Consider the following 17,165-nt stretch of genomic DNA (forward strand, 5'->3'; position numbering starts at 1 on the left):
ATTTGTAATGACCTTTCATGCATTTTGGGCCAGGAAAATTCGTTCAAAATATTTTTCTTCCCAACATTTGTATCATATGAAAATTTCCCCAGGAACGTATGCAATCTCATAAGGAAAAGCTTCAGATGATGGGAAAATTGTGGAAAGTAACAAGTGACTTCCAAAAACTTTCCCATGGCACGTCTGTGTTTGTAGTTTTTCTTTCTAAAAAAATCAGAAAGACGATAGACCAAATGATTTTCAAGTGTTGTGCTGCCCCTGATATTCCATCTTTGAAGTAAGCTGATCTAACTTCTAAGAACTCGAAAAAGTAACGAATAAAAGATTACATTACTGCATCCTAAGTTTCATGACTTGTTAGTTCCATGATCCACGATACATTTCCTTCCAAATCTCTGCAAAAGCTTCTATGATGACTTTATGATGCTGTGTTGAGTTGAGAGACAGGAAGCTCATCAACAGGTTTTCCATTTCCTTGGGATCAGACATTTTTTGATCCCAAATCATTTCCAACATCGATCTCTTGAAATCCCAGTAGGGATCGACTGACCTCTTCACCACAATGTGTGGCATTAACCTCTCTGATATTGGTTTCCTTTCGGCAGACTCGCGTAGTGGCACTGTCAACTCATCATGTTTCCGTTCTTGTGAACCGAATCGTTTAAACCTTCGTGGTCCGATATGCTTCTGCTGCATCATTTTCTCTCTCGGATGAAGGTGCTCTTCAGTAGTAGTATTTAATGGATGACTATAGCTACAAGATGAGTTGAAGCTCGTTGGAGATGAAATGCTGGAGTAAAATCTAGCTTTTGATTTCTTTTTTACGGTCTTTTTACTTATCTTCTCAATTCTCGAATATGCAATTTGTAAGAAAATTGTGACCCGTAAAATAAACGTGTTGAAAATTTGTACACGACAGCCTCAAATTTTGAAAATTGAGATGCGTATACAAATTTGATTTGAATCTCGAGCTCCCAAAACACTCGGTGATGGTATGAGTGTGCCTATAAATACCGAACGCATTGAGGTCCCTAAACACACAATCTCATACAGAAAATACACAATCTAAAGGAGTGTTGAAGTGTTTAGAAGACTTCAACCGAAAGGAAATCAGAGAATTTCAAAGTTTTCAATGGCCGGAGGTAATACTCGATCTATTTCCGCATATAGTTTTCATGTATACGTAAAACATGATTTTGAGAAAAATTTCTGACATTTGGTATCAGAGTCGTATACCTTTGCCTTGAAAATATTTGTTTTCATATCAATAACTTTAATAAATTATTTTGGAAGTTTTACGTAAGAAATTTGAAATTGAAGTTCGAATATTAAGAAACTTACCTGAGAATTTTGTTCTCGATCGGAGTTTGAAGTTCTTCTGTAAAATCTCAAAAATTATATATTTGCTTTCTGAAATTTTTTTTCGAGATGAGGAAATTTTTTTTTTTGAGAAAAAAAAAAATATTGCCGAAGAAATTGTGAAGAAAGATGGAAGAAGACGATGCTATCAGAAAGCATTTACCAATAATTTAGACATTCACGTGAATGCATCAATTGGCTGCAGAGTATTTAATAAAGGAGCCTACATGTCTTTCGATTCCAAAGTGTAGGTTGTTTTAATTAATTTTTTTAAAAAAAATTAATTAATTAATTAAAAGTGGGACCCACGTGTTGTTAATAATTTAGTTTTATTATTATTTTAAATAAAAATAATAATAATAAATAATGATTAATGTGTTATTAAGTTATATGTATAATACGGTATATACATATAGCATTTGGTTAAATATACACATTAAAGTAATTTCAAGTTCGACGTAATTTCTAATACATGTTTAGAAATTATTTTTGCATGTTAGATAATGTCAAATATTATGGATAAGTGTTTGATTTGTACATACAAATTTAATATTATATTTGCATTTATTCTAGAAATTTAAATGCAAATTGTATTGAAAAATATTTTGGAAAAACAATAATCACATTATGTTCATATTAAATTATATTAAGTTGTTTATAATTTGAAATGAACATATCAAGTAAGATGTGAATATAATAAAATATTTCAGATATTCACAAATGAACAAATAATCCACACTTTATCACTACTCTGATAAAAGAGAAAAACTGATGAGGAGCTCACATTTTCACGTAAATGTGATCCTCACTTTATCACTACTCTGATTGAAGAGAAAAACTGATGAGGAACGTATTTGTTCATATTAAGTAAAAATGTGAATATTAAGTTATTTAATTAAAAATTTTGGCTTATAAAGATTCACATAAATGTGGATAATTAAGTTGAAAAATAATTATAAGGTGACGTGAGAAAACATGATCTGAGAGAGTTCTTCATAGATCGGTTTAAACTGCCCTGACTAGCCACTGGTCTCCCTGAGGAACGTTGCTATGTCTAGGAGTTAGGTATTTAAAGGGCCTTAGCACTACCTATCTTTCCTGGGAGCACTCTTGGATTGCGAAATAATTATTATATAAAGCATTAAGTAAAGCCAAAATTTTGTCCGGTGAACCGTATAATTTTAAATAATTGAGGAATAACCACAGTATCCTTAATTATGAAAAATTATGCATTGAGTAGATTTGGATCACATAATGGACATCAATTGTAATTAATTATATAAACATAATAAATTTTACCCCACATGGATTTTTATTATATTTATATAACTAATTAGGTTAAAATATCAAATTATATTTTTCTTAATTTACCCACAGGAGTTAAGGAAAATACATTTTGATAGTTTTATCATAAAGTTACAGAAAAATCTTATTGAATTAAAATTTTAGCCCACATGCAAATTTTATGTCACTAGATTTTTAAAACATGAATTACATTGGTAAAACATGATATTGTCTCAAAATTTTAAACATATGATATTTTGTGCAGTTATGCAACCTGCGATTTTTTCTGATATGAAATGTGACATTCCCGATCTAAAGGGCGATAATTATAAAATTTGGAAAGAAAAAATTCTTCTTCAATTGGGGTGAATGGATATCGATTATGCTATACGGAAAGATGAACCATCTGCTATTACTGAAAACAGCATTCCGGATGATGTTGATCTTTATGAAAAATGGGAGCGATCTAATCGACTCTGTGTAATGTTCATAAAGACCAAAATCTCTGCTGGTATGCGTGGTTCTGTCGATCAGCATAATAATGTCAAAGAATTACTAAATGCTATTGATGAACAGTTTCAGTATTCAGATAAGGCACTTGTCAGTACCATAATTATGGAATTCTCTTCATTAAGGCTCACCAGTGTGAGAGGTGTGCGAGAGCACATCATGAAAATGCGGGACATAGCGGCTCGGCTCAAGACACTTGAAGTGGAAATGTCTGAGACTTTTCTTGTGCACTACATTTTATGCACTCTTCCACAACAATATGGACACTTCAAAATTTCCTACAATACACATAAGGATAAATGGTCGATTAATGAATTAATGACAATGTGTGTTCAAGAGGAAGGAAGGTTGTTGATGGAAACGAGTGATAATGTATTTATGACTACACAAGAAAGTATAAGAAGCAAGCCAAAGTCAAAGAAAAAGGGAAAGGAATAATTCCACCCCAACCTAACATCAAGAAAGAATCCAAGTGTTTCTTCTGTAAAAAGACGGGACACATTAAGAAGGATTGCAATAAATTTAAGGACTGGCTTGAAAAGAAAGGTATTCCTACTTCATTTGTCTGTTATGAATCTAATATGATTGATATAATTTATAACACATTGTGGATTGATTCTGGTTCTACAATCCATGTTACAAATATCTTGCAGGGTATGCAAAACCTAAGGAAGCCAATAGAAAATGAGCGGAGCATCTATTCAGGAAACAAGATGTCTTCGCATGTGGAGGCTATTGGGACTTGCTGCCTAGTGTTGAATAGTGGTTATATTTTAAAATTGGAAAAGACTTTTTATGTTCCTAGTTTTTCTAGGAATTTAATTTCAGTATCAAAACTTGTACCTTTTGGTTATTCCTTTCAGTTTTTGGATAAATCAATAAATTTGTTTTATAAATCAAATCTTATTGGAAATGGTACAATGATTGATGGTCTTTTCTCTATTTCTTTACAAAATAATAACACCACTATGCATGTTCAAGGAGGTATTAAAAGATGTGTTATAAATGAATATTCCTCTATATTGTGGCACAGGAGATTGGGACATATCTCCATAGAGAGGATTAAAAGATTAGTGAATGATGGAGTACTTAGTACTTTAGATTTTACCGATTTTGAGATTTGTGTGGACTACATTAAGGGAAAGCAGACCAATAAGTCTAAAAAAGGTGCCAAGAGGAGTACAGAAATATTAGAAATCATACATTCAGATATTTGTTGTCCAAATATGGACATGCAAAGTCCGAAATACTTCATCTCTTTCATTGATGATTACTCACGATACATGTATATCTACATGCTTCATAACAAAAACGAAGCACTAGAAGCCTTTAAGGTTTTTAAGGCTAAAGTGGAAAAGCAATGTGGAAAACATATTAAGATTGTGAGAACTGATAGAAGTGGAGAATATTATGGTAGATACACTGAGAATGGACAAGCACCTTCACTCGAAACACTGAGAATGGACAATTGCCATGTTGTTTTCATCCGATTCACTCGAAACCGGTGAGTTGTTGTACATCTTCATCTTGCTTTCTACTATTGGTTTTGAGTATCCATTCGACCGGAATTCACCGCCGATCATCTTGTGTTTCGTGCATGATTTTGATCGACTTTCACAGTTGCCAAGTGATTTGATCTCTGATGATCCTCTGGAATCAGATGTTGGATGGGATTGGGAGCTTGGGAATGAAATGTCGCATGATCTAGAGTTGACAGGGGAGAACATGCATGTGACAGCAGGCAAAAGGTTTCTAACCAATGAATTTGGGTTTTTTGGGCAACAAATTTGGAAGTGGTCGAGAAAAGAGAGTGGATATTTATCACCTCTTCCCATATTTTCTCGACTGTGGAGATTGTAGAACGTGCAACACGAGACCCTGTTTATATAAGCAAAATTGGTGGATGCACGCACGCGAATTGAATTGGATAAACCGAGGGATCGAAAAAGGACAGGCCGGCATGGGATTTGTGAGTTTGCCACTGACCAAATCTTAGTTGTGCAAATGAGGTTTACACCTAAATGGGACAACGCACGAAATCTTTGGCTGCCTACATTTGAACTAGTCTTTCTAATGTAAGAGTAAAAATTGTGACCAAGTTATGTTTCAGGCTAGATATTTTGTTCTATTAAGATTCAAATTTAATAGACAGAAAAATTTATTATAGAAGTTATATATATGCGGCAATTGATTCTTATCCAATCAGAGAGGAAAGTGGAAACACGTACGTCCATTCTACTATGGTTTTGACGAAATCATTCCGAACCTGGAGTCAGTATCACGTAAGCAAATTACAATTAGATTATGATCAGCTAAGCAGTAGGACGCAACACGGATTGAGGGATTTGAAGAAGTGTAGTTGGCAAAATAAAATGGGTTTCATTTCAAATTAAAAATCCCTCGAAATCAAATAATTTATTTCGACTCAACATGAGGGAATTTCATGTGTCTACATTCATTAATTAAAGAGGATGGTTATAATTTATAAATGCAATGCATCTTCTTGTATCAATTTGAAACCTGTTATTGGACATGCCAAATACGCTCTACAGGATTCCAGACCAGGGATGACAATGAGCCGGGATTAGATCCAACTCTGTATTAAAATTATTTCATCCAAGTTTAGATCCCTACTCTGAACGGCTTTTGATTATTTGCTAAACATGCCGCGTTGGATACGGCCCAATCAACCTGCTATTTTCTTGATCTTACTTATCTCTCACAGAATTGTCAAAACGTGACGATGAAGTCTGCCAACAACTCGTCGTTTGACGAGACGGGGTGAGGCAGAACAAGCCACCAATTTTTAGTTATATTTGACAGGTTGATACGAGTTGACCCTCAATCTGCTACTTTGCGGGACGACCTGAATTTTCCAATCCAACTCTCCTATTTGACTGGATGAACTCAACCCATTTTGATAGGTCTAATATATCTACCACCTCATACGAGCTCGTTATCTCGTCTATAATGTGTGAGATGATTTGCTTATATAATAAATAGAAAACTGGAAAATCAAGATGATATTATAATTCTTGACATTGAAAAAATAATCGTAGCTGGATAAACTGAAAGAGTTATAATTTGGTTGGAATGGAAACTACAAGATTTAATTCAGTTTACAGTTTGAATATTTTAATTTGTCGGATAAATGAAAAATAATATTTTACTTTTTTCTCGGTCTCACCCAACAAATCGCCGAGAAAATTAAGAATTTTTTTTTATGACGTGGGGACTTAAAATCACTAACCTTCGGTATGTACTGGGTATATCTTCAGACTAACATAATAGCTTATAAATCATACTAACTAACATAATAGCCTATATGACAGACTTGTTCGATAAGATATTGATAGGATAATCAAACTTTTGATCATTGAATAAGTGCTAGCCTGCTCTACTAATAAAAACAAAAGATATTTAATTTATTTGTCATGATCTATAAGCTAATTCTTTGAAGAAGAAAATGGTTAGTTCGATCTTAATGCTTTAAGAGTTTATCCAATGAAACAATGCACAAACTGCTTATGAAACAATGCACAAACTGCTTAGCCGGAAAACAAAACAGAATATCATTCAAAAGTTCACCTCCTAGCAGAGCCGATAAAATTCTAGATCTGGTGCACTCAGATCTATGTGGTCCGATGCCATTGTCGCTCGGAGGAGCGAGGTACTGGGTAACTTTTATCGATGATCATTCTCGGAAAATTTGGGTGTGGACACTCAAAACCAAGGACCAAGTTGCGGAAACGTTCAACCAACGTTCAACAATTTTCTAAACTTGGTTGAACGGCAAACATGCATTAAACTCAAATGTATTCGAACAGATAATGGAGGAGAATACATTGGAACCTTTGATGAGATATGCAAAAGGAATGGAATCAGACATCAAACAATACCACCAAAGACACCACAACTCAATGGATTAGCTGAGAGGATGAATAGAACTTTGGCAGAAAGAGTCAGAAGCATGCTCTTACATGCAAAGCTGACTAAGGAATTTTGAGGTGAGGCCGTGGTTGTTGCTGCATATATATTGAATCGCTCACCTTGTGTTCCTCTCAATTATGATGTCCCGGAGCAGGTGTGGCAAGGCAAAGAAATTTCCTATAATCATTTACGGGTATTTGGTTGTGTTGCTTATGTTCATATACCAAAAGATGAAAGACAGAAGTTGGATGTCAAAACAAGAAAGTGCATATTTAAAGGCTATGGCGAGGATCAACTTGGTTACAAGTTTTATAATACAGATCTCAAAAAGCCTATAAGAAGTCGTGATGCCATATTTCAGGAAAATGAATTCTTGGAGACTGCGGAAAAGGAGAATTCTGGATCTGAACAAGATCTGGAATGGTGGACTTCAACGGTAAATCCACAACCGGTTGAAGATGAAGAATTGCAGAACGATCATGAGAATGATGATATCCGTGTTCACAGTGAACCACCAGCAGAAATTTCTCGTGGTACAATGACCACACGTTCTGGAAGAGAAGTGCGACCCTTAACCAGATATTCCTCAAATGAATATATCATGCTAACTGACGGGGGAGAACCAGAGAGCTTCGAGGAAGCTATTATCGGTGAACACAAGGATAAGTGGATGGAGGCTATGCAAGAAGAAATGCAATCATTGCATGATAATGAGACGTTTGAGCTGGTGAAGTTGCCGAAAGGCAAGAAAGCTTTGAAGAATAAGTGGGTATTCAGATTGAAGCACAAAGAACACAGTAGTCAACCAAGATTCAAAGCTAGGATTGTCGTCAAAGGTTTCGGACAAAAACATGGGGTCGACTTTGACGAAATATTTTCACCTGTGGTGAAGATGACATCCATCCGGATTGTGCTAGGGTTAGCAGCTGAGCTTGATCTTGAGGTAGAACAAATGGATGTCAAGACCGCATTCTTTCATGGGGAGTTGGAGGAAGAAATCTACATGGAGCAACCAGAGGGGTTTGCAGAGAAGGGGAAAGAGGACCTCATATGCAGATTAAAAAAGAGTTTGTACGGTCTCAAGCAAGCACCAAGACAGTGGTACAAGAAGTTTGAATCGGTGATAACTCAACAGGGATTCAAGATAACCACTGCAGACCATTGTGTGTTTGTCAAAGATACCTCTGATGATGATTTGATGGTGTGCTTCTGCTCTATGTAGATGACATGTTGATTGTTAGCAAAGATGCTTCTGAAATCAAAGGCCTAAAGAAGCAACTAAGCAAGACTTTTTCTATGAAAGACTTGGGGCCAGCAAAAAGAATTATTAGCATGGAAATCCATCGAGACAGGTATGCCAAGAAGACCTGGTTGTCGCAGAAAAAGTATATTGAGAAGGTACTTCAGAGATTCAACATGGACCATGCCAAAGCGGTTGGATGTCCTCTTGCCAACCACTTCAAGTTGAACTCAAAACAGAGTCCTATTACAGAGGATTAGGAAGAAGAAATGAAAAATGTTCCATATGCTTCAGCTGTTGGAAGTCCGATGTATGCCATGGTATGTACTCGACCAGATTTAGCTCATTCTGTAGTAGTGAGCAGATTCCTTTCAAGACCGGAAAAGGAACATTAGACTGCAGTAAAATGGATATTCAGATATCTACGGGGAACCTCTAAACATATATTGAGTTTTGGAGGATCTACATTTGAGCTTGTAGGCTACACAGATGCAGATATGGCTGGAGATGTTGACTCCCGAAAATCTACATCAGGATACCTGATTACATTTGCAGGGGGAGCTGTGTCATGGCAGTCAAAGTTTCAAAAGTGTTTAGCATTATCAACCACTGAAGCGGAGTTCATTGCAGCAACTGAGGCATACAAGAAAATGTTATGGATGAAAGGGTTTTTGGAGGAATTAAGTTTTGTGCAAGATCAATACAAGTTGTTCTGTGACAGTCAGAATGCAATTCATCTTGGAAAGAATCCTTCAATGCATTCAAGATCAAAGCATATTGATGTTCGTTATCATTGGATACAAGATGTATTGGAGAAGAAGTTGTTGAAGCTTGAGAAGATTCACACGAATGAAAATAGATCTGATATGATGACCAAGACATTGCCGAAATGGAAGTTGAAATACCGTAGAACTGTTGCAGGTTTGATCGAATTCACAAAATGGGCTTGAGGGGAGAATTGCTAAGTAATCAAGCCACCTAAATTTGAATTCAAAGCCACCTAAATTGAATTCAAATAACACCATTTGAATTCAACGAGATTGTGTTTGTTTGATCGCATGGATTAACCAAAAAATTATTTTAGTTTATTTATAATGTTTTAATTTCGAATGATTATGTACTTTGTTTGTCGTGATCTTTCATGGATTAAGAAATATTTATCGGGATATCATCTCTTTCTTCGACAGGATTCTGAAAATTTGGGTATCAATACTTGTCGAGTACAGGAGCGTGAGGGAAAAAATCTTAATTTTTATATGAACGGGAATTAAATAGGAGGCTACGAAATGAGGCCCTACCCAATGCTAAGCTAAGTTAGACGCAATGATTCGTAAATTAAAAGGATGTGTAATGTGTTTGATATATCGAAAATCTCAATGGAAGTGTTGCTTCAGAATATAACTTTTAAGAATGGAAGTTTTAAAATATTATATGAATATCGTGTCTAATTAGTTTGATAATATTATACAATTAACTCAAAAAAATTTATTGCCGCAATATAATAATTATTACATACAAGAACGGATTTGAATTTCATAATGTGGTCAAAAACTTGTATGAGACGATCTCACAGATCGTATTTTGTGAGACGAATCTCTTATTTGGGTTATCCATAGAAAAATATTACTTTTTATGCTAAGAGTATTACTTTTTATTGTGAATATCGCTAGAGTTGGTGCATCTCACAGATAAAGAGTCGTGAGATCGTCTCACGACAGATCTCCTCCATAACGTGAGGCCTATTCCGATCAACATGGAAAAATCTTCTAGGCCAGTTGTTCGATTTGATACGAAAGCAACATATACTCTACTTCTTGCATAAAGTTCTTTATAATAAAATCATGGAATGCCCATTTTCAACAATTGATGTATGAGATAGTTTACAAGGAAATTTATTTATTTTTCATTCATATTTATCTTTAGTAATAAAAGCACAAGAAATTATTATTTTAATTAGTTATTAATCGAACCAACGAATCAAAGTATTTTTTATATATATATTCTAATGCGATAATCATATTACTTATTAAAATCACAATTAATAAAAACTGACATAAATAATAAAAAAATTTAAAAATATAAACCGAATTGCCATTACATGCCATGCAGTATTCTTCAAGGCAATCTAAACGGTACTCGACAAATCGGACAATTTAATCTCATCAACAGCCAAGGATCAATACATTGAGCATGAAACTTGTGATGGCAAGCCGGCATGGTTCTGCAGATCTCCCCGCACCGAAGATTTTCCAAGCAAATGGCGCAGATCGTGCAAGTTTCTCCATCTTCGTGGTGTAAACAGCTAATTTCTTGTAATCCCTCCACGGATATATGGGTGTAGGTGCTGTGATTGACTCGCAAATCATCGACCCTTACGTCTCGATCTTCACTTCGAGTGATGAAATCGATTATCAAATAGCAGCATATTACATATACTAGGATGATCATTGTTATGCAAATGAAAGAAAGAGGCGGTGGTGATTCTCGCAACGAAGGAACCATAATCTTCAATAGTCTCGAGGAGTGTTTATTTAGCTTGGAAACCTCGAAATCCTAGCTAGAGGTGGGAGTGTTCCCCTTTACGTGAAGAATTAAAAATGGTCCTTACGTACGTTATGGACAAAGTTGGTCATGGATAGCCAGCTTCGTCAAGTTTTGCCTCGAAATTCGTTCGAGTACTCATTCATTCTGCATATTCTTTGGTATGTTACTTTAATATCTATCATATAACAAATATCTAATATGACATGACCAAATAAATTGTTTAGGTCCAACACATGAAATTCAATTTCCAATGAATATAAATGGAACATTGTAGTTTCATTAATCCACTTACTCGACCTACTTAGTTACATGAGAACTTGGTAGATCTATCATGCGTTCATTCATTAAAATATGTCTATGGTTAACTAATTGACGGACTGGCCTGTCTTAACCTGTCATCCCTTCGATCGGTCGTTCGCCTCTAGTATGATGAATTAAAGAGCAAATTGCATCAAGACTTCTTTAAAAATTTTAAGAAACTAATATATCCATTGTTAAAAATACGATAAATATGTTTGATTTTTAAAAACTTATAAGAATGTAAAATCTTATCAATATTACATGTGGGATTTTATGTTTTTGATTGGAATGAGTTGATCATTATTTTAATTGACAGCATGGGCAGACGAGGGAAAATAGGTTGACTTTATTGCCGTTTACGATCATTGCAATCAATCGTCACATGTTGATTTATTACAAAATAGACAAACTTGAAATGGTTTGTAAAAAATGGAAATAATATCCGTAAATTGAACGATTTTTCGATTAAATTATAAATATTTAAAGTTAGGTCCGATTGCTTAAATCACCTTTTGATTATAGTAGTTTAGGTTCAATGTAAAATGAACCAAAAAAAAAGGAATTTTATGTACTTTGGGTGTATTTGCGGGAGATTTATCGATCTTAGCTACAAGTAAATTATCTTAGGTGATTTTTTTTAAAAAAAATAATCATTTTAGTTTTTTCTTTTTCCTTTTATTTATTTAGATAAAAAAAATTTATTTAAAAAAAAGGCCACATTAAGCTATTTTCTCATCAGAAACCAAATTTCTCAAATATATTTTCCAACTTAGCATTTCCGACCATCGGTTAAATAAGTTCTGACTATCAGTTTCAAATTTGGACGAATAAAAAAAGCGAAATTGAAAAAAAAAATGCGAGTTACTATACTAAAACTATAAATTGACTCGTAATAAGATTAATTTTTTTTTAAAAAAAAAAGACAAATTAAAATGTAATATTAGATGCTGAAAGTCGTGACAATAAATCCGAGATCAATTTCTTAAATTAATTTTTTAAATTCTGAGATAATAAATATTAATTATTACATCCACGGGTTTAATGTGAAAAAAAAAGGTTCCATTGCCGGGAATCGAACCCGGGTCTCCTGGGTGAAAGCCAGATATCCTAACCGCTGGACGACAATGGATCTTGTTAAGCTATGACAAAATTTATTTTAATAACATAATATATGGAGACAAAATATTATGAATTTAATATTATTTTTAAATTATTAATTCAGTTAATCAATACTGTAGCAGAGTAATTTGTTTATGAATTACATTCAATTTTCAGTAAAATAGTTAATGATTTATAAATATCAAATGTATATAATTATCAGCATTTTTAAATTTGGATAAAATCGAAAACCAATTTTTATTACATTTAACTAACATTAAATACCAAAATTATAATTAACCTTAACTGGACAAAATCATCTTCTCTGTTAAATATTATAAATAAAGGTTGTAAAATTATTTATAAACAACTAATAAGCTTAATCATGAAACACAACGTGTAATCGAGAATGAAATTAAATCACATTTATTATTCAATTATAATCAAATGAAATCCAAATTGTTTTATTTTATTTATTTTTTTTAAAACACAAATAACTTTTGTTTATATTGAAATAATAGTCAATTTTAATTTGATTAAAATTTCTTCTTAACCTAGTTATCCTCAGAAAATGATCGTTGAGAATTAAAAACAATTTAAATATTTCAAATTAAAAACAATTTAGATCCAAACTCATCCCACAAATCACTAGGTCAACAACTTTTTTACCAAAATTCTTGAAATGCCCAAGAACTTCATTTAATAAAGATTACACCCCAATTCTACAAACACTAAATAAATAAAAACATACATCTCCCTAACTTTTTCACATAAAAAAGTTGAGTGGAGATGATAGAGATTCCTACTCCCAACACACATCCCATTTTTTTACCTCATACGTATTCTCTTGCGCATGATGCCCACCAACTCATCGTCATTCACTTTTATTTTACCCACTGCTTGAAGAATAACAAAAACAAGCTATGATGCCAAGGTACACGAATTCATTCCTCGTTTTTAGGTGCTTCCACCGGGGTAAGTGCACTTGTTGTAACCTACACAAACCATTCAAGCAATCAAAATTTATGCAAATTGATCTGTAATAACTCGGAAAACTTTATGGTGCACGGGTTTTAGAGGGCCATCGGTTGCGTTTTTCAGAGTGAAACGGCTCGTTATAGGTGGTGGTTAAGGCAGAAAAAGAATAACGGCTCGCACGAGTAAGGCTCGAATGAGTAGGCTCAACTTACTTTAAACTCATATGCGTAATTCACCGTGATTCTTGGGCAAAGAAACTATGTTAATAGCGTTTAGCTTGAGTAGTAGACAATACTTACTCGGGTTTGTGGAAGTGAGGGTGGCACTCTGTGTGAAGTCACAGTTCCATGGATTTCTGCCAGCCGTTTGATAAAGAAGATTCATAGCATAAGTTGCATGAGAAACAAGTGTGATTGGCTCAAAACAAGCACCTCCAGGCTGTATAGGACTACAATCGATCCCACGTCCACAAGCATAATCCAAGTTCGACTGCAACTGTGCATTTGAAATGCCTGCCTTTGGCACGCACCAAGTATCCTTTGTGGGCTTGGATGAAGGAGTCACCGGTGTTTTTGGTGTTGATGGAGTCTTTAAAGGAAAATAACTTGGTTTAGTTATAGATTCAGACAAAATGAATGTAGCAGGAAGCCAGAATTTATTTTGGGGGGGGGGGGGTGGGGGGGATGGCAAAACAAAAATATAAAAATTAAGCAGAACAGATTCTAAATCTACACAGTGCATCTAACAATCGTACAGGTACATTATGGAAAATTCAACCTTGAAAGTACTCGAATACCACATATGCGGTAGGAACGACTGCACGATCTCTTCTTAAGAAGAATAATGACTTACATGAGAAAACAGAGTGTACGTCATCGTACCGTGCAGTACCTTTTTCAGACTAAATTACATGAGCGCCGACATTGGCTAGTGAATGCTTCAAATAAAACTACAAGTGTTCTAACCTGGCTAGTTTTTGACAGTCCAACATCACAAGTCATGCTCAAATCAGGCTTAAAAAGACCGAACGATCTCTCGGAACTCGGTCCCGGCTTCAGGTTCTCATCATAGAGTGCAAAAAGATAGGTGTCGATGGATATTCCGGGCATTAATGGAGTTCCAACCAATGATCTCAAGTGTTGAATTAAATTGCCATTGTAAGCTTTGGCATTTTCAACACTGGGTCCAACCTCATTGCTATCTCCGTGGTAAGGCCATCCGGTTTCGGCAACCACAATTTCGACACCCTTGAATCCCATATAATTCAATGCAGATCTTATAGCATCCACCTATAAAAAGAAAATATTCATAACTCAGTTAAGCTAATGTAGATAAATACAGGAGCAGACAAGCAGGATGAGTCATGCAGTCGCCTATCAGCCAAAAACTCCATCCCTCTGTTCTGCCAACAAGCGTAATTGGGTCACTCGGAATTGAAGGAATTCGAGAGGATTGTATTGAACCATTAAAATCCCACAAAAAATAAGCGGGGTTTTAAGGAATTTAGATTGCAAAAATGAAATGGGATTCGATGCTCAAATGCAGTAACTTTCAGTTTAAACTTCTAACCATACGCCTGCAGTTCAAAATATGATTAAAACATAATTATGCTACAAAGAGGCGAAAACTGGAGAGATCATGAAACACTACCAGTCTTTCTCCGCCAAATTGTAGTTTAAAGCATTAATTTAAAAAAAAAAAAAAAACTAACCTGAGCGTCAAACATGTTTGTGTACTTGATCTTGCTCCCTGAATCAACGCGACCCGAATTCGGCTGGAACAAGCAAAAAGCCAGCGTTTCCGGCCGAGGATCACTTCGGTACGCGAAATACGGGTACGGGTTAATCGCAAAAGGGGAGCTCGTTGCAGCATTAAACTCCAGCAAGCCCTTCAACAAATCTTGTATACTGGGATCAAAGCTCCCAGATGAAGGAGGATCAGATTGTCTCAACACAGCCATGGAATGCACAGTTGAAACCTTGATCTTCCCACCCAAATTCGCAGAATTGAGGGCATTCTGGAGATTCTGCATCGCCGGCAGCAGCTGCTGCATCAGATTACGGTCATTATACGACATCACTTCGTTGCCAACGTTGATGAGTATGATTTTGCTGGCAGGGTGGAACGGAAGAACATTAACGTTGACCCAGTTTTTCGCAAAGTTGGGATCGGAAGCCATAGCCGGGATGTCGGAGTTCGGCGCTCCAACCATGATCCCGATTCCTGTGTCAGCTAATGCCTTTATGACTCCAGGGTCGGACCCGTATAAACGGACTTTTCCAATGGAAGTGGACTGAAGGAGTTTCGCAGTCGCCGCCGGTGCGGGGAGGTTATCGGCTACTTGGCCGTAGTTCACGCCGATGAATGACTGTGCTTCTGGCAACAAAAAGAAACAGAAAAAAAAAAATCAAATTCATCAAAAATACGATCTTGAAAAACTAGTTCAACGAAATTGGTTTCTTGGAAACTTACTGGAAAGTGGAGTGAAACTGAAGAAGTAGAGGACGAAGATAGGTGAAAAGCAGTGAAAAGGCGGCATAGCTAAATTGTTGTCGAGTAATTTGGTGACGGTAAGAAGGAATTATAGAAAGAAAGAGGAGGTACCCTCCGGGAAGCTGGGTGAATATATGCAACCTCTGCAAATATACTCTCGATTTTTTTTTATAATCTTATTTAAAAAAATATAAGATTTATTAATATTTTTTATTTTATAATAAAATAATCAATTGAACTTCCGATATCACCGTTAATCATCTCACCTCATGTAGGTAAATTCTCTGCTAGTTGTATATATAGACTTAGACAATCCTCTTCTTTTGAGCTAACTTTTAAGATTGAGTTAGGTCTAAATACCAATCTTAAAATGAGATCAGAGCTACGTGGATTTTTATGTCTCAAAACATAAAGCTATCTCCACACATGACATTATATCATGTACCACATTCTGTAATATATATATATATGTTATATATAAAAATCGTGTTTGCATTGTATTATACGCTATATTTCTAAAATATTATTTTTATTTTAATATTGATATTTTTATTTTTTTAATAACTATTAATAGTTTGATAATGGGATGATAATTAAATTTTATAATTTTTCACAAATTTACCGATAAAATAATTATTTGATTTATAGATAAATTTATATTAAAATTATTTTTAAAAAATAATTTAAAGGAAAAAACACTAACATTTGAAAATTAAATGAATAATACAAAATTAAATATTTGAATTGTGTTCTCACAAATACTGAATTAATGTATTTCTTAGTTCATAGTGAGCATCTCTATTTTTTATAAGAAACGATAAATTCTTGAAATCTTGTATTTTACTCATTACCATCATTTCTACGTATGAAGTCGGTGTTTCCATTGCATTTATTTATTTTCATAATTTTTATTTTTATGTTTGGTTATTTTGTTATTTGTTAGTTGTAGTTGTTATTTCGTAGTATTCGTTATTTGACGTTTGTAATTTGCATCATTTTAACGCACTAGTGTTTTAATTTGATTATTTGTTAAATTTATATTTTTTATAGTTAATTATTTTCAATTCAAAGTATTAAACTTTTTATAATAATATTTAAAATTTCAAGAAAATTAATTTAATATTATTTATTTAAAATTCAAAAAATATAAAATAATATAATTAAAAAAATATTTTAAACTAATTTAAAAAAATTTGTGGCACAAGGTACAGTGGTGGATTGGAGCAACAATCCTAGCAGCAGCTAGGATTGAAGACATTTATTTTAGGTTCAAAAAATTGTCGATTAAATAAAAGGTAAGATTTATTGGAACATAAATTCTTTTATCTTCTGACAGTTTGATACAATAAATTGATTCTTATTTAAAATCTTACTTCATCACTTATGGTTTTAAGTATAAATAGCTCCAACATTTCATTAGTAAGCATTG

General features: G+C 34.2%; 2 protein-coding genes and 1 non-coding gene across 3 annotated transcripts; all 3 read right to left on the reverse strand.

Moving 5' to 3' along the window:
* Nucleotides 1-133: 133 nt before the first annotated feature.
* LOC142550923 (uncharacterized) lies at nucleotides 134-5,206 on the reverse strand. The gene is made up of 2 exons (XM_075659969.1): nucleotides 4,609-5,206; nucleotides 134-850 (listed from the first exon to the last, which is right to left on the reverse strand). The coding sequence occupies exons 1-2, from the start codon at nucleotides 4,986-4,988 to the stop codon at nucleotides 358-360; spliced, it is 873 nt and encodes a 290-aa protein (XP_075516084.1). The 5' UTR covers nucleotides 4,989-5,206; the 3' UTR covers nucleotides 134-357.
* A 7,018-nt stretch (nucleotides 5,207-12,224) lies between these two features.
* Nucleotides 12,225-12,296, reverse strand: TRNAE-UUC (transfer RNA glutamic acid (anticodon UUC)). Its single transcript has one exon. It is a non-coding gene; the product is annotated as a tRNA-Glu (tRNA).
* Nucleotides 12,297-12,858: 562 nt separating this feature from the next.
* Nucleotides 12,859-15,876, reverse strand: LOC142551582 (glucan endo-1,3-beta-glucosidase 7-like). Its single transcript, XM_075660890.1, has 5 exons — nucleotides 15,716-15,876; nucleotides 14,955-15,619; nucleotides 14,209-14,532; nucleotides 13,543-13,831; nucleotides 12,859-13,260 (listed from the first exon to the last, which is right to left on the reverse strand). The coding sequence occupies exons 1-5, from the start codon at nucleotides 15,780-15,782 to the stop codon at nucleotides 13,223-13,225; spliced, it is 1,383 nt and encodes a 460-aa protein (XP_075517005.1). The 5' UTR covers nucleotides 15,783-15,876; the 3' UTR covers nucleotides 12,859-13,222.
* Nucleotides 15,877-17,165: the final 1,289 nt, after the last annotated feature.

Source organism: Primulina tabacum, chromosome 7 (assembly GCF_025594145.1).
Source record: "Primulina tabacum isolate GXHZ01 chromosome 7, ASM2559414v2, whole genome shotgun sequence".
Classification (NCBI taxonomy): domain Eukaryota; kingdom Viridiplantae; phylum Streptophyta; class Magnoliopsida; order Lamiales; family Gesneriaceae; genus Primulina; species Primulina tabacum.

Coding starts and splice junctions, on each gene's coding strand:
- LOC142551582 (XM_075660890.1), bottom strand. CDS start 15,782: ATGCCGCCTTTTCACTGCTTTTCACCTATCTTCGTCCTCTACTTCTTC. Junction 13,832..14,208: donor GACTGTCAAAAACTAGCCAG/GTTAGAACACTT, acceptor TTTCCTTTAAAG/ACTCCATCAACACCAAAAAC. Junction 13,261..13,542: donor CCTCACTTCCACAAACCCGA/GTAAGTATTGTC, acceptor TGGTTTGTGTAG/GTTACAACAAGTGCACTTAC.
- LOC142550923 (XM_075659969.1), bottom strand. CDS start 4,988: ATGGGAAGAGGTGATAAATATCCACTCTCTTTTCTCGACCACTTCCAA. Junction 851..4,608: donor ATGGCAATTGTCCATTCTCA/GTGTTTCGAGTG, acceptor TGCATATTCGAG/AATTGAGAAGATAAGTAAAA.